This window comes from Elgaria multicarinata, chromosome 11, assembly GCF_023053635.1.
Source record: "Elgaria multicarinata webbii isolate HBS135686 ecotype San Diego chromosome 11, rElgMul1.1.pri, whole genome shotgun sequence".
NCBI classification, from domain to species: domain Eukaryota; kingdom Metazoa; phylum Chordata; class Lepidosauria; order Squamata; family Anguidae; genus Elgaria; species Elgaria multicarinata.
The window spans coordinates 7,908,890-7,930,515 of record NC_086181.1 but is presented as its reverse complement, the minus strand read 5'-3'; the positions used below and the strand labels follow the sequence as shown (position 1 = coordinate 7,930,515).

The window sequence follows — 21,626 nt, the reverse complement described above, 5'->3', positions numbered from 1 at the left end:
CATACGACCGCAATGATGCCTTTTGCCCAACCGCAACCACTTTTGGGAAAACGTCATCACGTCCTCACGTGACCTAGCACGCAACCACTTTCTTCCGCCCCTCTGTCAAGCTTATGGTTACGGTAAATGTAATTTTAAAACAAATTCGCAGTTTCGCTACAATCTAACGTCATCTTGTTTTAGGAAGAAAGGAAGAAAATTACAGGAAAATCCCCTCCCAAAACGGGGGACTTGTTTATTAGGGGGGATGCGTGGGAAGGTTGCTGTTTTTTTTAAAAAAAAATTAACGTGAGAGTAATGTGAGTGTGGAAAGTACCGGAGCGGAAACGGAAGTTGCCCCTACTCGGCTTTCCGCTCCCTGCCCACCATTTCTGACTCCATCATTTCTCTCAGGTTAGAAACAAAGAAGCGAGGCCTCAGTTGCAGCCGGTGAGTTTGCGGGGCCCAGCCTGGACTTGGCTTAGAGGAGGAAATCTTCCCTCTTTAGTAGCCCCCCAGCTGTGAGAGTGGCGCTTTCTGCCTTAATAATCGCGCGATGAAAGACCTTTTCTTCTTCCTCCAGTTCCCCCATCCCCGACACAGCAAAATTATAACGGGCGAAGAGACACTGTCAGTATTTCGCCTCCGGGTTGTTGTTGTTGTTTTTAAAATTCCTGGAGGTGTTTCTCTTTTCTGATAAAAAAATCAATGAACCAATCTAGTAGCACTTTTTAATTCAGAACGTTTCTATCTTCGGCTGGGAAATAATTTGCTATATTTGCTTAACACTTTTTTTGTGTGTTTTGGTATTGTCAACAACAAAATCAGTGCTATACACACCAGGGAGTAAGCTCCATTAAACCTAATGGGGTTTACTTCCGAGTAGCTATGTATAGGGTTGCACTGTCTTTAAAAAACAAAACCCATTCTGTATTGGTTCAGATCTCAACTCTGTTGTAAACTTTGTAGTGGGCTGTAGGCAAGCTAGTCTTTTCTTAGCTTCCAGTTCCCTCATCCATAATATCAGGGTAATAATGCCTACCTATCTTACATGTTTGTTATAAAGATGACTGAGAAAAATTATGCAACACACTTGGTTACTAGTTCACAATCCAAAAGGGCTGGGGTTTCAACTGCAAGCAGGTGAGGAATATTGCAGACAATGTAAAATCATATGGAAATCTATCAGCCCAGCCACAAAGGAGTGTCATCCAGATATTTCAACCTTTTTTATTATTATTGCTTATATTTAGTGTCATATAGGTGCATATTGATTTAAAAAGTAAAAAGGACAGGTGCCATTGGGTGTTTGCAATCTATATGTCAAAATGGGAGACCACAGAGAAAAGAGAGGGAAATATGCAGTTACATCTTTAATCTAAGGTAAATCCATAATTTTATGGCTTTTACTACCCTAGTTAGCATTTAGGATTGCAAACAGGTTTTGTTATAGGAGGTCAGGGCAACGTTGGAGGGATTGCGCTCCAATTTCTGCCCCTGTTACAGACTCCACTGATGTTGAATTGCCATCAAATTACAGCAGTGAAGGGGGAAAGCTGCATTTCCCCTTTAAAGCAAGGTCGGTAGGGAGCATGTGCCTACATTTGATGCAAGAGTGTGATCCCCAAGGGCCACACACACACACAAAATAGATGGGAGGTGCATGTTGCCCACCCCGGCATTAGGGTATAAGTGTATTAGGGGTTGTGCCTAAATTCTTCACAGAAAAATAACACAATATAAATAATTCTTTACCATCCTACATAAAACAGACCCCAGTGTGCTGCAAGCAGAAAAGGAAGAGGAGGAAGTACAACCTATACTACAGTGACAAGATATAAAAGAGGGCAGAGCTCCTGCAGCTTTAACTGTAGTGATGAAGAGGGAATTTCACCAGGTGCTGCCTGCATACAAATGACACTTGCTGAAATTCCCTTTTCAATACAGCTTTAAAGACACAGGAGCCCTGTCCTCCTTTTCATATGGCTAACCCTAGTTTTGGTTATAGTTGGAGGGGCATGCTACATACTTTGTAAGGGATCAATCCTATGCATATTTAGACCCCCAAAAAGTCCTACAACTCCTATTATGCCCTAGCTAGCATAGCTAGGGAATGCTAGGAGTTCTAGGACTTTTTCTGTCAAAATATGCATAGCATTGCACCCTAAATCAGTTCTTATCTTGTCTCAGATTTCTTACTGCTACTCATATTTGGTATGCTTTTTGGTGAAGAGTGGATACCAGGTTTGTACGTTGTCATTGCCTCTACTTCTAAAACATTTATTATTAACATTTATATACTGCCTTATCGGCTAATAACCAATCAAGCTAAATATCCTATAGGGTGTTTCCAAATCTGCTGCCTCTCCACATACAGAGACTATGAGGTACCTAAGAAGGCACTTCTATGACGAGAATTGTTCTTATGCCACCAGTGGTGAGGGGCTTACACCATAGATTACAAGCAGGGTTTGAGTATCTCCGATGTTCTATGATCACAACAGATAGATGAATTCCTATAAAGCAAGATGTCTTTAATCGGTGTGTAATGTGTAAAGTGTCAGAGAAATGAAGAGGAAGGGAGTAACTTCAGGATTATTTTCTCACTTCGTTGCCACTTGTTGGTATGAGTCAGGAACTATGTTTGATGTGTTTGTCTGTTGATAGCTTAATACTAAGGATTGTAGAGTTTGTGTTTTGTGTGTGGCTCTTAGTCACTAAGTCAATTAGGTATTAGTGGACCATATTGGGCCAACTTTTTATACACAATGTGTCAAGAGAACATGTTTTACAATTTTGTTCTATTATTCATATTTTTCAGATCTAATGTCATCTGGTTGAACATTTTATCTACCAAAATGTCAAGTAAGTTTAGCAGAGTTTTTTCCTCGTTTAATATAACATATCCAAATTATTTAAATCCATGGCTCAGTGCTGATCGTGACCATACTTTCTAAAGCAGCTTTAACTGTTGTGATAAAATGGGAATTTTGCCATGTGCTGTGTGCATACAAATGACACCTGCTGAAATTCCCTATTATATGCAACTATTAAAGATACAGGAGTGCTGTCCTCATTTTCATATGGTCATCCTAGTTTATCTGATGGCAATTTTTAATTCCCCAGGCAGCAGCTAATAACACGTTTGAGATAGGAAGAATGGTCAAACTTGCAAAGTTGTAAAATCAGAATATTAATGAGTTGGATCCGGACTTAGTCATTCTTAGAGTGGACCCATTGGAAGCAGTGGGTCTTAAGTTAGTCATGACGTGTCCCATTGATTACAGTGAATCTACTCTAAGCATGACTGAGTCTGGATACAATTCAATGACTTGGTTCACACACTACAACAACCCATTGAGGATTAATTAATTACAATGGGCTACAATACATGCCAGCCCCCATTATGAATATCCAACACTTGGTAGCTTGTCATATCATGCAAATCTGACTGGTGAGCGTTATTTGAGGATTAAAGAACCCTCGTATAACCTATGGTCTGGTTTAGGTTTATGCAAGAGTTGTTTAACCCTCAAATAACCCTGCTGACATGACAAGCCACGGCAACCCTCAGTTGGGTGTTGCATATTCATAGTGGCACTCAGCACACACTGCACCTTCTCGGGGGTAAATTAACCCATGATGGGCTGTTGTGATGTATGAACTGACTCAACATCACCAAGAACAATAGACCTCTAGCCCAGTCCTTCCACTATCCCCATCCCTGTCTCTACAGTTCTTGGTTTGCAATCCCCTTGATGGGTAGGGATCCCCAACATCAGAACCCTGCAGCTCTTGTTGGCACCGCTGACCACCACTGTAATCACTCTGGATTTTGCTGTCTTATACTTTTCCCTGGCTCTCTAAATGTTGATTCCAGCATATAGTTCTGGGGATGCTTTCGTCTCCTTGCATGATATATTTTAGAGGTTGTACAAACCGCTAATTTAACTCAGGTTTCATGTGGAGAGTTGCTTGTATGAAAATGTGTCTGCATGAAAATTATGCTTCATGTTAAATGAAGCATAATTCATTTAGAGTGAAGGTTTCCCATCAAAGAAGGCTTCTAGCATTGCTCTCTCATGTGTAAAACTTTTCATATTGGGACACTTTTGAAAAAGTGATATCATATAAAAAGACTGAGAAGGGTGTAGTCACATGAGAGGCCTGTATCATCATTAACTGTATCACCATTAACCAATCAGCCATCCGTCTTGGTGTTTAACTATTTATTTATTTATTTATTTAAAACATTTATATCCCGCCCTATATCAATAAAATCTCAGGGCGGCATACAAATAAAAGCATACAGTATAAAAACAATAAATATACACAGCTAAAAACAAATTAAACCATAAACCAAGTTAAAACGATATATAATTTTAAAGCAGTAAAACTATTAAAACAGTTAAAACAATGTGCCTAGTGAATTCAACCATTAAAAGCTTTGTTAAAAAGCCATGTTTTCACTTGGCGCCGGAATAAAATCAGCGTTGGCGCCAGTCGGCCTCCAAGGGGAGGGCATTCCACAGTCGGGGTGCCACAACAGAGAAAGCCCTCTCCCTTATCCCAACATAGCGTATATGTTGCGTTGGTGGAATGCAGAGAAGGGCTCCTCCAACTGATATCAAGTCTTGGGCAGGCATATATAAGGAGAGGTGCTCACTGAAGTATCGAGGTCCCAAGCCATTTAGGGCTTTAAACGTCAATACCAACACCTTGAATTCCAACCGGAAATGTATAGGCAGCCAGTGCAATTCCTTTAAGACCAGTGTTATGTGGTCTCTGTAAGACGTACCTGCCAGCAGTCTAGCTGCTGCATTTTGCACTAGCTGCAACTTCCGTGTCGTCTTCAAGGGCAGCCCCACGTAGAGTGCATTGTAGTAGTCTAATCGGGAAGTTACCAATGCATGCACTACTGTGGCTAGGTTGTCCCTGTCCAGGAAAAGCCGTAGCTGACGGATCAGCCGAAGCTGTCCCCAAGTACTCCGTGCCACAGAGTCCACGTGGACTATGCACCTGCTCCTTTAGAGGAAGCGCCACCTCATCCAGAACAGGTCACTAACTAGGAGAAGGGATGTACAAAGAATAAGTCTGTTATGCTTTTAAGTTATTTGGGCTTGTTCATTCTATTAATGCCCTTGAGTTCTCAGGAACTGCGAACAAACCACAACATGGGTACGCCTATAATAGTGCTTTAAGTGTTTTCTAAACTTACAGCATCCCCCGTTTTTTTTCTTTTGCTCATCCATTCACATTTTCATTGGTTATTCAAGAATTGTCATTGCAGTTTACATGTTCCACCTCCTCTACATAGTAAATTGTTCTCTCCTTTTCTTTTTTAATCAGAAAGGCCATCTTATGCCCCACCACCCACCCCAGCCCCCACAACCGTAAGTATTTTTCTTATTTCACAAACTCTGGAGCCTGACTTCATTTTAGTCCCACAGAGGGTATATAGGGAGTTCCATACACAGAATCAGACTAATGGTTGCTCCCTCCCAATATGGTTAAACTGATTCAAATCCACAGAGGTCTTTGCCAGCCCTATTTCTGGAGTTCTCTTAATGGTGTTTTTCCAAGAATTAGGATTTGGAGTCTCATGTGTGCTCTGTCTCCAAACTAACTTACAACATGAGCTTATTTGGTATGAGATTTAGCATTAACTTTTGAAAGAGTTGATATTTATATTGCTTATTGGGATGACATCTTTAACTTAAGTTATTGTTGGCTTCTGTTCAAACAGTCTTAAAGCTGAATATATTTCCCCTGGCTTCCAATACATTGTTGGAAGTCAGAGGAAATGCAAGCTGTAGTGCTTAAAATGTGCTCAGTTGAGAGCATATGCATTTGCAATAATAGATTTGTGATTTCCCCCCCTAGTTCTAATAGTTTTGTGTTGAATTTATTCCCAAAGAGTGAGATGCAGACACCTTGGGAGGGGAGGGGAGATATAAAATAGCAAAAGTGCTGTACAAAATAATATATGGTTTTCATTTCCTTATTGAAACTGATAGTTCTGAGCAAAGGCTGTTGATTAACCTGAGTAAAAATATTGAGAACACCTGTGATGTATACAGTGAATAAAACAAGCTAAAATAAAAGTTCTCTGAAATGCAGAAGGCTAGGATTCAGTCTAGGCCTACAGATTCCACTGTTCATGAGTGTTGGGGGCTGAGATACTTTTCACACTATCCCAAAGTGATGATTTCTATATTGTAGCCCTTATGGCTCACCTTATCCACATGAATACAGGTGGGTTAAAAAGCTTACCAGAACAGAACCGAATTCCATTTTATAGGAACATCTGGAAGGAAAATGTTTATTTAAAATATTTGGTACCCCACCTTTCACTTTCACAAAACTTGAAAAACTTTAAATATAGAAACATCAAAAAAAAATTTACAAAATATAATTCAAACAGCAGAACCACAAAAGTGCATCAGCAGCATTAGTGAAAATGTAAATATATTTTGAAATGCTTGGGTAAATAAAAAGGTCCTCTCCTGGTACCAGATGATTTGAGAATCAGTACAGGCAAACTTCTGTGGGGATTGGGTGGGTGGGTGGAGAAGACATTCCACAGGCAGGACCTTGACAGTTTTGGCATCCTTTCTCTTGTCATCACCCACTTAACCTTTTGGAGAAGCACCTAGAGATGGGACTCCATAGCGGTCCTTACGATATAGGAAGGTTCATGTGGAAGTAAGTGATCTTTTTGATACCAGGGAAGTCCCAAGCAATATAGGGCTTTAAGGGTTAACTGAAGCATTTTAAATTGTACTCAGAAACAGCAGCCAATGAAGTTGTTTAAGGAGTGGTGAGACATATTTCACTTGCTGGTCCTGGTTAATAATCAGCCATATGGAATGCTTCTCTGGGCTTATACCATGTCAATTTCCTATCCCATGTAGCTCCTAGTACAGTTCTGGAGTGAAAAGTGGCAGGTGGTGAATGGAAAAAGGGGGTTTTCATGGGTGGCATCCCACACCCTCCCCAAGAGGCTCACCTCACATCTTTCTTGTTGTCTTTGGCACTTGGTGAAAACCTTTTAATTTACCCATGCCTTTTAATTTATTTAATTGCTCAAATTAAATCATTTGTCTACACAGTGGGATTTTAGGCTGCTGTTACATTTTTATGATATTTTTAATCTTGTATTTTAGATATGCGTTATTTTGTATTATAAATGGTATACTTGATTGTTAGCTTCCCTGAAAAGTCTGTTGAAGGGTGAAATAAAAATAAATATTAAACATTGAAAGTGAACTGATTTTGTATAGCACAAATTGCTTAGAAAAACACAGATACACTAAGCATTCATATAAATGGCTACTTCTTTTGACGCTAGAACCTGATCATTTCCTTTCCTGTGATGTGCCATGCTTTCTAAAATAGAGAATGCCCTTTGAGTCTTCTATTTATGTGTGGGGGTTTCGTATTGCATTGGCACCTGTACAGCCACTCCTAGTTATTGCATCACAGCAGTGAAACTTCCTTTTTGCGCTGTGATGCACCAAATGACCTTCAGATTCCTTTTAAGGATTTTAATTTGAGTTGGCAGGAGCCACCCTAGAAGGTTGAGTGGTGATAATTCTAATTTTACTGATTATTTTAGAATGCTTCTTTATGTCAGGCAGGCAAATTGCCACTCACCTTAGGAGCATAGCAAGTACTCCACAAACAGGCAGCTAACTGGCAAAATAGTGGATGATTCAGACATAATGCAAGATCATCATTTAACATTATACGAGCACGCCTTGGGATTATATGTTTCCTCCTCTCCTGCATGCTACAATTGCCTCACACCCAAACCAGAGTGAGAGAAACCATACTCAGCCATTTTGTCCAAACAAGCAAACGGTGCGTTGCCCTTGTCCTGCAAACCAGGATAGCAAACCACAGTTCGATCCACAGCTTTTCCGGTTTGGATGAAATGACAAGCTATGACAAACATTTCCCTCCTGCTAGCTCTCAAATGAAGGGGCATGTCTACACCAGGCGATATCCCGGGGATCGTCCCGGGATAGTCTCTGTGCGTCCACATGACACACAGGGGATCCCGGGAGCAGGGAGGGATGATCCCTCCATTTCCCAGGGATATTGCCATACCCTTTTTTCTCAATTTTTCCCGCCATCTCGGGATCGCCCCGAGACCGTGGGAGCCATGGGCAGCCATCTCGGTTTCGTCCCGGCTCCTCGTGAGTAAATGCGGGGAACCAGGCACAGGGCATGGAGCTTTTCAAGCGCTCTGTGCCCATCGGGTGGGGAGGGGAGCGGGGTCAGGGCTTTTTTTAAAAAAAACTTTTGTGCTGGGGCGTTCCAGGTCCTGTCTTTTTTTTAAAAAAAAAATGGCGGGTGCGATGTCCTCCTTTCTCCCTGGACGTCGTGTGCTGCGTGTGAATGCAGGGGGAGGATCTCTCGATCAGCACATCACAAGATCCTCCCCACTCCCTCCTGGAACGCCAGGAGGTGTAGACATGCCCAGGGTTGGCGGGAGGGAATTGCAGAGGGATCTTCCTTGCAGGGAAAACACGGTGTCATGTTTTTGCACTTACGCTTGCAGCTTCTCTGTCTTCTGTCCTTTAATGTTTAAAAGCAGAATGTGAAGAGCTGCACGAATACTGCTTGAAGTAATAAATAATAGCATGTTTACATATATTGCATCACCGTATGTTATCTATCTACAAATACATTATTTTCTGTTATTAACTTAAACATAAACGAGTTACGTTATACAAAAAATAATATTTTAGTTTCAGACATTTTTACAGAGTTTCTGCTTTGTGGACTGGTTGTGGGTACAAATTTTTTTGCATAACAGTACCAGTCAATTCACAGATTTGGTTTGGATATAGCTGTGGTTAGTTAAACATGGAAGTAAAAGCCTCCGATTTGCTCCTCATGGCTGCACCAGAGGAGAAGAGTGGAGCAGCCCAAGGCTCATTCTTGTAATGCTAAAACATAGTTTAGTGTTCGTCTGAATAACACCAGAATCTTTCACTGTCTTGTTCATTAGATTCTGACTTGATCTTTTTGTTTGATTGCTATTGCCCATTTTTAAGTGTGTTCATGTTACTCTCAATTGATTAATACAGAGTTGTCAAACAGCAAATTAGCTGCCACATTTGCTACCCCAACTAGAAGATACTTATTCCTCCTTAATTCAGTGAACATTCGTTCTTCCAATTCCTTTTCCTGATGCTCAGCCGCCGCCACTTTTACACCTGTGTCATCGGCCATAGATTTGGGAGCCTATGAACAGCTCTGTTTGTAAGGATGTATCCCAGCATGCTGTTTCAGGTGACAGTCCAAGAAGCTTACCCTTAGCAAACTTACAGTGAACTGGGATGCTTAATTACAAGTTCTTTTGCATGTGTGGACTGTACACGCTCAAAGAACAGCACTGGAACATACAGGGATCAAATGAGCAACTGAAAAGCAAAAAATAAAAAATAAATGAAACTAGATGTGGCTGCAGATTTTTAACTGCAAATTCTAGAAAATTACATGCTACGCTACAGGTTAGTCTCTTTGGTTTATGAGGAACATCTTCCTGGCCTTGAAAATACTTGCATTGTGTGGAATATAATTTGGACGCCATGGACTGCATTGGAACCCCTAAAGGCTCAAATACATTTGAGAGCCCCTTATTAATGAATATGTTTAATGTAAATACATTTACATAAATCCATTTATGAGACTATTGAACGGAGCATAGGATATTTTACAGCTAAATAAACAAAAGCTACTCCTCATTGTTAAATGGAGGGCTACTTTTTACAGTTGTTGTCTTCATTCCTTTATTACAGTAATACTCCAAATCTGAAAAGGATTTTAAAAAATCTATGTGCTTTTGGTCTCAGCCCAACTAAACTGAGCCAATGAAATGTTTGGATTAATCATCTATCAGTTAAAGATTGCAGGCTTTATTGTTCAATTTGTGTCCTACCCTTCCTCAAAGAGCTGACAGCAGCATTTTAGCCATACAACCAACTCTGTTATGTAGGTTAGCCTTAGAGAATAACTTGACCAGGGTCCAGTGTGTTCATAGCTGAGAGGGGATTTGAGCTTGAGTCACCTGCTTCCAAACCAGCACTTGATCTGTTGAATTGTAGAGGGCTGAAAGTCAATAAAACTTTTCCTCAGGTGATTTCCTAGAAACGTAAACTCTACTTATTTGTAAATTGCATTTCTAAAGCATCTTTCACTTCAAGATGGCAAAGCGCAAACATTTCATATGGTAACTTGGGCCACTGAAATGATTTTGTTCAGAATGATTTTGACTTCATCAGCAGGCACATTGGTGGTATTTTTGCCATTTCTATTCCTGTGAGGCAGTGATTACTAAATTAATTCCCAAAGAGGCATCACAATATTTGTCTAGTCCTGAAAACTTGGACTTTTGTATGTGCCTTAAATGTGCCATTTTGGCAGTAACTTTAATTAAGTTTAATGCATCAAGTTTGCTGTTGCCTTGAGTCCATATGCTATGCACCACCCCTCATTGAGCTTCTATATTAATATGCAGTGGTGTGTAGCGTCAGCAGTTTGTTGCAACCTTTGCAGAACATAGAGGGGGTACAGAACCTGCTACTTAAGTGATATGGATAAAACAAACAGGCAGGGAAAAGATGGAGGGTGAATAAAGAGCAGTGAAGATGTTGGACCTGTGTGGTAGGTCGTGAAAAAGGGGCATGGAAAGAAGCAGAAGAACAAGGTCAGTGAGAACCAGGGTCAGGAGGACAGCTTTGATTACATGTATTGAACTAGAACCAGGTTCAAAAGGCACCAAGCTCACATCTGGCTGGTTTATTGAGGGGACCCAAGCACGTAAATGACATATCAAGGACTAACATCAGGGTAGGGGCAGGTTGGGAGGGAAGTCAGGTTGGGAAGTTCAAATTAAGTGTTTGAGTACAAGGTCAGGTAGTCTGTTGTCCTGGACGTATTGATTCCAGGAGGGTCACTGGGGTCCAGTTTGGTCAGCCCTGAGCTATCTGACTAGGCAGGCTTGGGAATAAGCTTGTCTACTGGTGACGACCTGCAGATCTTACTGGCTTGTTACAGTAAGTACGTAAAGAGCTAGAGATGACTGCTCAGATCGCCAGCCTCGACCCATCAGGAACAGTGTGGCAGAACAAGCTGTTTGATCATGCACACACCTCCTATTGTACCGTTTGCTTTGGTCAAATGTGCATATTGTGATAAAGATTTCATCTATTCCCAACCTTGAGTACTGAATTGAATCTCCTATAGTTCGGAGTTTGATCTTCGACCTGAGAAATGCACATAGAAAAGAAGGTTACATAAGTATGAAAAATCCAGATACAAACAAAAAGAGTTAGTAGTCTAGTTTCCAGCTCAGATGCTTCCTGCAGCGGATCCCTCTGTAAAAACTTCAGTTTATCCAGGCCTAAGTCACATCATTGGATTCTATCAAATCAGATTGGGTAGTAGACAGACCTATGAGCTTTCCTTAGGCGCTTTATGCATTAGAACTATAAACTGACAATCTCCATGGCTGCAGCATCGTGAGAGACTCAGGGAATTGCAGTTTTGTGATGTATGTTGGAAGGTATTGGGGATACGTGTATTATTATAGGTGAAAGAGGAGTACTGTTTTCTTGTTCTGATTCTGAGCCTTTGGAAGAGTGACATCTTCAGATATTGCACAGTCCCGTAACATCATTAGCCTTTAGAAAAGCCGAAGCTATAAACATACATCCTTTCTTAGTTATAAGTAGGACTGGCATAATACCTAGTCACCTGCGTGTCCACAATTTGTATTTATTCATGCTTTACATTTTTATCCTATCTTTTCTCAGGGTGATGTACATAGTTTGTTCCCTACCCCCACCCTTTTTATCCTCACAGCAACCCTGTGAGGAATGTTAAGCTGATAGAGAGACTGGGTTTGGACGACACAATATTCAACCGTTGATTAAATAGTCAACAGTTGTTTATATAGTCAACCACTGACTATTGTGTTGTCTGTCGAGCCTTTTCCATGCCAGGTTTGGTTATTTCCCCAAAATAATCAACACAAGTAATCAACAGTGTGCAGAATTGACTATCTGTGCAACCATTGATTATTGTGTTGTGTGTTGGGCTCCACTGATTATTTCACATGCCTACAGGGCCGCGAGGCAAGTATGACAGAAATCCCCGCTGTTCTTGCCCAGCGGGGCTCTATAGGTATGTGAAATAATCCTATCCTGGGAAGTACATGGGGAGCTGCCAATTGTGCCATCCTTTAGTGAGGCACAGCAATCGGTGGCACCCCACACGCTTCCCAGGGACATGCACATGCCATCCCTGGATGGGGCGTCGCTGATCACGGCACCCCACATGTTTCCAGGGATGTGCACATCTCTTCCCTCCCCCAGCCACGCGCTCCAGGAGGTGGGCTCCTTCCATCCCCTCAAGCTGATATCTAAATGGATCATGGGGCAGGGGAGCAAAGGATGTATCCCCCAGCTTGACATGTAATGTCAGACTGGGGGAGATATCCTTCCACCAAGAGCGTCCTCCCGCACCTCACCATCATTCTCCACAAAGTGCTAGAGAATGGTGACGGGGGACGCCATGCCCTCTGTTCACCATTTGTGTATCTCAGGGTGGCGCAAAGGAGAGAAAAGAGTCCTTTGCTCCGTCCTGAGATGCACACATGGCAAAGGAGGGTGTGGCAGAGACAGACATTCTCCTGACAGCATTTCAGGAGAACGTCTGTCTCCGCCACGCCTTCCGGTCGTCATTGGTGGGTATGGGGTGTGCGAGGGAGGATGCTGTCAGAAGAGCTGAACAATGGGGGAAGTGTGCGTGGCGGAGGAGGACTCTTGGCGGCAGCTCTCCTGTGCCTTCCCCCTCCATCCTCCACACCGAATGGCAGCACTGGTTCACGCTTTCCATATCAGGGCACTACGGAGAAAGATGCAAGAGAGCTGCCTGCCCCTTTAGCACAAGGAACGTTCTTTGTGCTGAAGGGGCGAGTGGCTCTCCTGTGTCTTCTCCACAGTGTCCCAGTATGGAAAGCGGGAACCACTGCTGCCATTACATAAGAAGAGCCCTGATGCTGGATCAGACCAAGGGTCCATCCAGTCCAGCACAGGGGCCCACCAGCCATCGGCCAGGGATGAACAAGCAGGACATGGTGCAACAGCACCCTCCCACCCAGGTTCCCCAGCAACTGGTGCACACAGGCTTATTGCCTCGAATACTGGAGATAGCACACAACCATCAGGGCTAGTAGCCATTCGGTGGTGAGGGCCAGGTGTGTGGGCGAGAGCAATAGTCAGCCCTGTGTGAATAGTCTACTCCACAGATAACTATTGGCATGTCACATTGGGGGTACCCCAACGCGACAACCTAATAGTCATCTGTGGACTATTCACACAGGGTTGACTATTGTGTTTAAGTAGCCAGGGTGACCTGGATCAAGGTCACCCTGGCTACTTAAAGGCATCCTGGTTTAATTTTAGCTTACTCAAAGGGGCTCTCTGCACAAACAAAAGGCTCATGTATGTCTCTGTATACTAAGCTGAGATATGATTGTACGAACGCAACAAGAAAATCCCATCACTGAGCAGGAATTTGAACCAGCAGTTCCTCAACCTAAGACCAGCATGTTGACCCCTCTACTACACTAGCTTTCAAATGCTGATGGCAAGGAATTTGAAATGCTTTTCAGCCCTGTGCAAGGCAGGTGCCTAGACATAAATGGCAAGTTCTAAAAACTCAAATAATTCGAGGGCAATTCGATAGAGATTGGTGTGGCTTTGGAGGTCAGTCTTTATTTGGTCCTTCTGTGCCCCTGCTGAGACCAATTAAATCAGAGCTGCTGACCTAGGCTAGGAAGGGGAAAGCACAAATTGTCTGGGTGTGGACAGAATTTTGGCTGCTTCACTCCCCTAAAATAACAATTGGATCTATTGTAAAAGCAGGTAGCTTTGGGTGTTGTGGGAGGTATTTTTGCCTCTCCCCCCCCCCCCCCCGGATTGCATTCCTGCTGCCCCTGATGCCAAATTTGGTGGCCCACTACAAAAGGTTCCATAGAGGTTTGCTGCTGCAAATTTCTGCAGTGTGGCACAGGATGCTGCCCACCCCTGAACAGGGTTGATTTGATTTGAATCAAATTGATTAAATCATGGTTTAAATAACTTCTCTGAAGGACTCAATTATTTAAATCACAGTTAAAATCACTAGTGAGGAAGATTCCATTTAATCATCAGTTTTTGGTAGAGGTACGTTATCCTTAATATGTATTCAGAGATGTAGGTTTCATTAGAAGATAGATTCTCACTAAGCAATTATTCTGAATTTTTTTCAGAGTAATTTCCATCGAAAAAATGGGATGATAATTTAATTTGGTCATTTCAGTAATAAAGCAGAATGAACTTGAGTCATTCAGGAGATAAACCAGCTCCAACTGTTCAATTACTCACGATATTTTTGTCATGATGTGCCAGAATCACCACCAAGCAGGCTTTTAAATTGTATTATTAACATAGTTTATTGTTCTGGGTAGTTTTCTTCTTCAACAAACGATAACATTAATAAAACACACACATGGATTTTTAAATGGTTAACTATTTCAGCTTTTAGATACATGCAAAATTATATATATATATATATATATATATATGAAATTTCAACCTCAGCAGGTACAGAAACAAAATATTCCCAAATCGGGTGTCTTTTATGGCCTGCTGCTACCATGCTAGGTATTTCCCTTCTACCATGCAGGATACATGCAGCGGAAGTTTACTCAGGAGCGTGAATAACTTTTGTTCATTTTTGGTTTCACTTTCTAGTCCCCTCCCCTAGCCCTTGCGTTTATATACAGACTCTTCCTCCTTGTTCAGATCTGCTCCATCTCCCCAAATTCACCATTCATTGACCTTCTCTATCATTGCACACAAGAGAGAGAGTGCACTAATGTACACCACCTGCAGTGCAAAATAAAAGTGATCAGGTTAACTCCCATCTCCGTAAACTGTTCTTAAAATATTCATAGACTATAATTAGAAGTTGTATAATTAGTATTCATGATGATATCTTTGACCTAGGTTCTTTTTTTACTAATTGTTTTAAGAAAATTTCAAAATGTGATTTAAATTTTAAAAATCTGATTTAAATTTTAAAAAATCTGATTTATTTTATTTTATTTTTGAAATCATTGGTTTTTATCAACCTTGCCCCTGAATTATTGGTAGGCATTTGTGTGGGTAGGTCTCCTCTGAAATTGGTTATAAAATGTTTAAACTATAATTGCCAGAGATAAAAGATTACCACGTTCACGTTGGAAGCTTTGAGGTTGCAACTGTCCAGAATTGGCCATGACAAGATTTATAAAGGGAAACATTCCTGTTTTCTTGACAGGTTTCATTCAGGCTAACTGCCCCTCTCAGGAGGGACCTAGCTGCAACACCTCATTTTGCTTGTTTAAACTTCCGGTTGCTTTTGCATGCTGTATTGCAAACCATTTTCATTTCTCTGTGTTCTCCTCGTTGGGACTCATTTCTCATTCGTGTTTTTGTCTCATTTGTTTCCATCAGCAAATGCCCAGCACACCAGGGTTTGTGGGATACAATCCATACAGCCATCTGGCCTACAACAACTACAGGCTGGGAGGGAACCCGGGCACCAACAGCCGGGCCACGGTAGGAGAATCAACTATTACGTCATCCGGCAAACAACAGGAAGTGACCAGAAATGGCTTTAGAGTTAGGTTCTTCTGAATCTTAGCCGCTACCACTTTTTTTTTTTTTTTTTTTACAATATAAACATAAAGAGTAACTTGTGATTTCTTTTCCTTTCTCCCTGGCCTTCCTCTTTTCACTGTGCAGGAACTAAGCTTTAGATAATAGACTTTTATATGTAAATTGGAACAAGATTTTAGGTGAGTCCACATGTATGTCAATTGATGACTGGAACATCAAGTATATATGAATATTGTCACAGTTCAGGCATTGCTGACAGAACTTTCATGTCACCTCCAGTCACCTTAGTTAGTGTTTTCCATAGAGGCATTTGACACATTGAGTTGCAACTCATCAAGTGATAAATCATCAAGCGATATACATGGATATGTGAATTGGCCTTTCAGTTCCATTTACAAGTCAGGCATGCTTTGGCACCTTCAAGACTGATTTGCCTTATTGGGGCATGAATTTTCTGAGGTAGTAGCCTACTTCATCAGATGAATGAAGCAGTCTGAGATGGTCATTGATGTAGATATACATGGGCTGAGTCACACTGGAAGGGATGGACCGAAGTAGCAAATTTTGGAACTAAAGATTTTTTCCCCAAAATTTGGGGGAAATAGTTTTTGGAACTATAGGAAATTCCAATCGTGCTGTCCCTTGGTGAAATGTTTACTGAAGGCAGCATCTTCTGCCTCCACGTGAAGTGTAAAAATCAACAGTGATCTGGAATTGGGTGGGTGTGATGGAGGGATACCTGTCCACTCTCAAAAATTTTTTTAAAAAAGCGTTTTCCCATTACTACCTTTACACAAACTTTAATTATGCCAAGTTCTTACATTGTTCTGAAAGGTGATTACAATTTGGAAAGCATGTCCTCATCTAACTAAGAAGCAGTTGTCACCTGTCAACGTGATACCACCACCTTGACACACTTCATGTATCTAATGAAAAATGACATTGTCTTGAAAGATTTACTCCATAATAACCCTTTAGCCTCTTAACTACCATAGCACCATGTCATCTGGCTGCTCTCAAGTGAGGATCAAAGTGTACCAGTACCTGCCACTGATGACTGCATTGGCATGGCAGCCACGTTGCCATGCCTTCCATCCATGATGCTGCAGTAACGTTTGGATACAGTCTAGGCTGATTACATTATTTCTTCCCCCGGGATTATTGTCCTCCCAGCTAAGCAGCATATGCATGGGAAAGAATCCCGCCATTGGCCCCATTTGTGCAGTTCCTGCATGCTTCCTTACAGGTACAATATGGGAAGAAACCAGAAGGAAGTGGTTCCCATGCCCCTGCATTTGCATGTGTAATATATCTAACATGGCTACTCTTCTGGAATTAACTAGAAACTGATAACTATAATAAGTATTAGATAACTGTAATAAGTATTAGATAACTATAATAAGTATTAGAAGCATTATTGCTCTCACTGGACACTCAGCCAAAGAAGTACATAGCTATTTTCATAGCTGCACCTAACTCCCCTGCCACTGAAGTGTTCAACTCCAAGGGGACTTACTTGATGATCTCCTGATAACTGAAGGTCCGCAACTAGCCTGGTCCCCCGCTAGCCTGATAACCTGTGAGGTAGAAAAGTAGATGGTGAATTGTAAGGTCACCGGTTTCCCTACCAGCATGGAACTTTCATCCCCAGCTGCCCATGATCATGAGTCTGTGATAGGATGCAAGGAAGTTGTAACCTTTTCCAGCCCACTTCTTAGTCCTAGTTCTCCCTGAAGTGGTCATCCTGTGTCTGGGCTGTACCAACTCAGCTTTGGTAAAGGATGAAATGGCTCTCCATCTAATATAACTCCCTGGCACATGAAACAAGCCTGTTTGTGAGAAGGATTCTATCCAAGCCTTCTCCCTCACATGCTCATTTTCTGTGTGTAGACATTGTCTGTGTTGATGAGGGAGCATCATATAAGCTTCCACTCCAATTTGCAGTGGTATAGCTCAGACATAGTTTTGCCACTTGGGTAGGAACTAAGCCTTACTCTTCATGGTTGCTACAGTTTGTATAGGCTTGGTATTGGTCCAATAACGTTTATTATTTCCATGCTTAATTTTAGCAGAACTGGCCCTGGAACCTGAACTCTTATTAAATACCTAGGATTCATCTCTTTTGCATCTCCTGGCTACCTTAAAAGGACAGCACTTCTAAACTTTTTCTGTTCTTAAAATAATGAATCACTGTAGGCAGTTATCACTTTTCTGTGGCTAAAGATCAGGCTTGAGGCCTAGTATCCCACTTTTAGTAAATTAACTACTAGAGTGATTGTTTGACCTAATGCCATCCAGTAAATCCATGGCTTTCATGGGGCTTGAAACCATGTCTTCAAGGTTCCCTCTAATACACTAATTTTCTAAATTGAAAGGAGCCTTCTTTCTGTTCTGCATGGTGAGATCAAAAGTCGAAATAGGAAATAGGGCAAAACAGAGAGCGAAGGGATACAGAGAGCGAAGGGATACAGAAACCACACACAACTACAGTGGTGGGGAATTTCCCTTCATTCATGAACTTTGACTGCAATCCTTGTACATACTTACCTGGGAGTAAGTTCCATTTAAGTCAATGGGGCTATTTCTGAATAGACATATATAGGTTTACATTGTTAAATCCAACCCAGGTTTTGGTTAACACATTTTAATCCCCAAATTCTGAATTCAGATTGAAACAGGATTTCTTTCCTTTTGTTTCACAGATTTTCATTGTATATATGTCATGAGTGTTTACAGCTTTCTCTGCCATGTATATTTCAATATGTGTGGTTTATCTTTTAAAAACTCCTATTGATTTATAAGCGTTAAATTGATTCACTGAATGTTTTCAAAGTCATCTTTGTGTGTGTGTATCTGTATACATTTGCTGATGCATACACCTCATAAACATTTTTTAATATTTCAGTGGAAGTGATGTATGCATTGATTGGTTCATAGCATTTCATAAATATGGCAAGGAGAAAGCCTTCTCCCTTTAAAAAAAGAAGAAAAGCTATTTCCAAGTGCTTCTTTTAAAACACTAGAGGCCTGATTTTGCAAACTATTCTTACCATATAGGTTTTACCGCTAACTAGGGAGTTGTACTATTAGAGCCCATGAGATTGACTTGATTCTTCTAAAGCTGAGATCCATGCAGTGGTGTGTCTTGTTCTGGAATGGGCTACAGTGTTTAAGTTCAGCTGTACGTGCTCCAATTTGCCAGTGGAATTTTGCTCACACAGACTGTTCCTCTTTATGTGAAAGAGGAAATTCACATAAGAAAAAAAAAGGTATGCATGGATCTTTTTCCACCCTGTTTTCTGAATGTGAAGCCCTTGTGGATGGTGTTCAGTGTGCATATCAGAGGTTCTGGTACTATAAGCAACCACCCAGTGAGTACTACAATATTACAATGATATAATTCTACTGTCCAAAGTGGAGCTCTCCCACTGTCAGCAACAGTTTGGAAAAGTGGTCCTTGTATGCCAACAGGTCAATTTATCAAAGTCGGCACTAAATTCCCATGTTATACACACAACTCTGGATGATAGCCACTATCTGGAAGTTACCCTGATTTCAGCACATGTATGGAAGTCTAGGCTTGTCGTGGTCATCGGAACTAGTTCAATTGAAATCATTATGCAGAAAATGTATAAGACTAAGGCTATCTCAGAGTAAGACTTCTGGCAATCTATAGATAATCCAAATGAAGTGTCAGCACATCTCTGAAAAGGACTATTTGTATTCGTGCAAATGCTGTATTTTGAAACGAAAGAGTTTTTTTTGTAGAGAGGAAGGGGCTGTGCAGCTGCTAGTCAATAACACCTATTTGTTTTAGTGTCTTTCTTTTTCTTTCTTATTGAGTGCAGGCAAAGTGCTTCGCGTTTGTACAAACCTTTAACGAAGACAAAGGTCCCTCCAGGAACTCACAATCTAATTTGGACTCGGACAGTACAATTCGGACTCATATGATGTACAGGTTCAGGGAGCAAGCCTTGCAGCGATCTTGTTCCAATAAATATTCTGGGGTTCTTCCCACTTGTAGTCTGTCTTTATGGAATAAGTGTAATTTGAGAAGGCCTTGAATGAAAGAAGATCCATACCACTTCAATTCTGTTCTTTTTCCTCTTCCTGAAGCTTCCTGTCTCTTTTCTTTAGCATTGAGGTTGCTTTCACACCTGACCTTTACTCCTAGTTTGCCACTGTACCTATTGCAGCAAGTGACCCTAATCCTCTACAGTTCATGCTTCCCACTGAGAGTTTGGGGGAAATCCATGTGGTAAATCCATTGTAATACTCAGCAGCAACACCGAGTACTCGCAAAGAGCCAATGTTGCTTTAAAAAAATCTATTTTAAGGTGTTTTATTCTGTTTTATTGTATTTTATATTGTACACTGCTCTAAAATTTTGAATGGGGAGCAGTATATAAATATTGTAAATAAATAAAATGTGACAGGAGCAACATTGGGCACATCAAAGATTCAGTAGTACTTGCCCTGGGGGTGGGCGGAAGTGCCCAGTCAGTCCCTATCAGACACCGAATCCTCCAGTTTCCCTTACTTGCTGTAGGGGATGGTGGGATAGCCAGATTTTTCACAGCATGAAAATTCCAACCATTGGGATTGAAATTAATTGGAAATTGGGAATAGTTAAATCCTCATGAAGCTGTGCAGGCAAATGCTACAGAAGTGATGTTGTTGGGACTGATATTTCAGCTGGGATTTAAACAGGAGTTAAAGGGAAGGTGTGAATGTAGCCTCAGGTAGTTAGTGCAAGTAGAGTAACAAGCGCTCTCATTAGAAAGAGAGAACAGACATTTGGCGCTGCTGTTCAAGTTTCTGCTTGTGCTGTTGAGATAATTGCCATTTTAGTACAAAATCTCTGTACTGACAGACAAATTCATTAAAGCTACAAGTCCGGGTACTGTTGTGGTACTTCTGACTCAGGACTAGCATTGGAGAATATACTCTGTTCTCATGAGAGCTAGTAATGTTACCTGCACCTGTGTCTTACTTACCTGTATATGTCTCTTGGCAAATTGGTGTTTGAGATAAGATAACCAGTGGATCTTATTTGGTTCTTCTCTAGGCATCGTCAGGTATTACAATCCCCAAGCCCCCAAAGCCTCCAGATAAGCCTCTCATGCCCTACATGAGGTACAGCAGGAAGGTGGGTACAAAATTTTACCAAGTGACACTTAAAATCTGGCTCATGTTTAACTTATTTCATTGTTCTAAAGAATGCTTGAATTGAAAAACTGAACCTGAGTGCTTCACTTATTCTTTTTTCCTTAAGGGAAAACTTGAGAATGCAGTTGTCTTCTCCTTCCACAGAGAAGGCTATAGTGAACTATCCAAGTGGAGGGGGAAATAAGTTTCACCACAAAATGAAATATGGCCGCCATACTGTCGGGGGAGAAATGAAGACTTTTTAATTGGATATTTAGAAAATATTTAAACATACTACCACTTCCTCTACTAACAAGGATGCGTCCGGTGACTTATTGGCAGAATTTTCTGTGTTAAAGGTATCCACTTTCAGTGGCAAAGCAAGATTGGTGCAACTCCATAGATGGACTTTGCAATAATGGCCGTAGAATCTACTTTGCTTCTTTAAAAGTTTTTTTTTAAAGTTCTCTTCTCATTTTACTTTAGAGAGAGGGAATGAGGGTGTAGTACCATGCCTCTTTTTTCCCTTTTAAAAAAGAAATCAGTGACTTTTTCTTAAGTTTTTTGGACAGCACCTGATCCGGTCCAGTGTCAAGGAGTGACTGAGCCAGAAGGAGGACTGTGTTCCCTGCCTTTCTATCTCTGGTTCTTTAAAAAAAAAGTTTATTTCATCCAGAAGCCTCTTTTAAAAGAAAAGAGAAGAAACGTGCAGAATTTAAGGGAAGGATGCTATGAAAGGATGCTGTGCGACTGAGAATAAAACCAGGCAGTGGATAA

At 41.2% G+C, this 21,626-nt stretch overlaps 1 protein-coding gene across 2 annotated transcripts in view; it reads left to right on the top strand.

Annotated features, from left to right (window-relative positions):
* Positions 1-354: 354 nt before the first annotated feature.
* SMARCE1 (SWI/SNF related, matrix associated, actin dependent regulator of chromatin, subfamily e, member 1) overlaps positions 355-21,626 on the top strand; it is a 33,517-nt gene continuing 12,245 nt past the window's right edge. Inside the window, exons 1-5 of one of the 2 annotated variants that reach the window (XM_063138807.1) lie at positions 355-429; positions 2,801-2,844; positions 5,329-5,372; positions 15,537-15,641; positions 20,770-20,850. In XM_063138807.1, the coding sequence (XP_062994877.1) occupies positions 2,838-2,844; positions 5,329-5,372; positions 15,537-15,641; positions 20,770-20,850 (237 nt within the window). In that variant the 5' untranslated portion in view covers positions 355-429; positions 2,801-2,837. Of the gene's footprint in view, positions 430-2,800; positions 2,845-5,328; positions 5,373-15,536; positions 15,705-20,769; positions 20,851-21,626 lie in introns of both variants that reach the window. The other variant, XM_063138806.1, reaches the window with a different exon arrangement.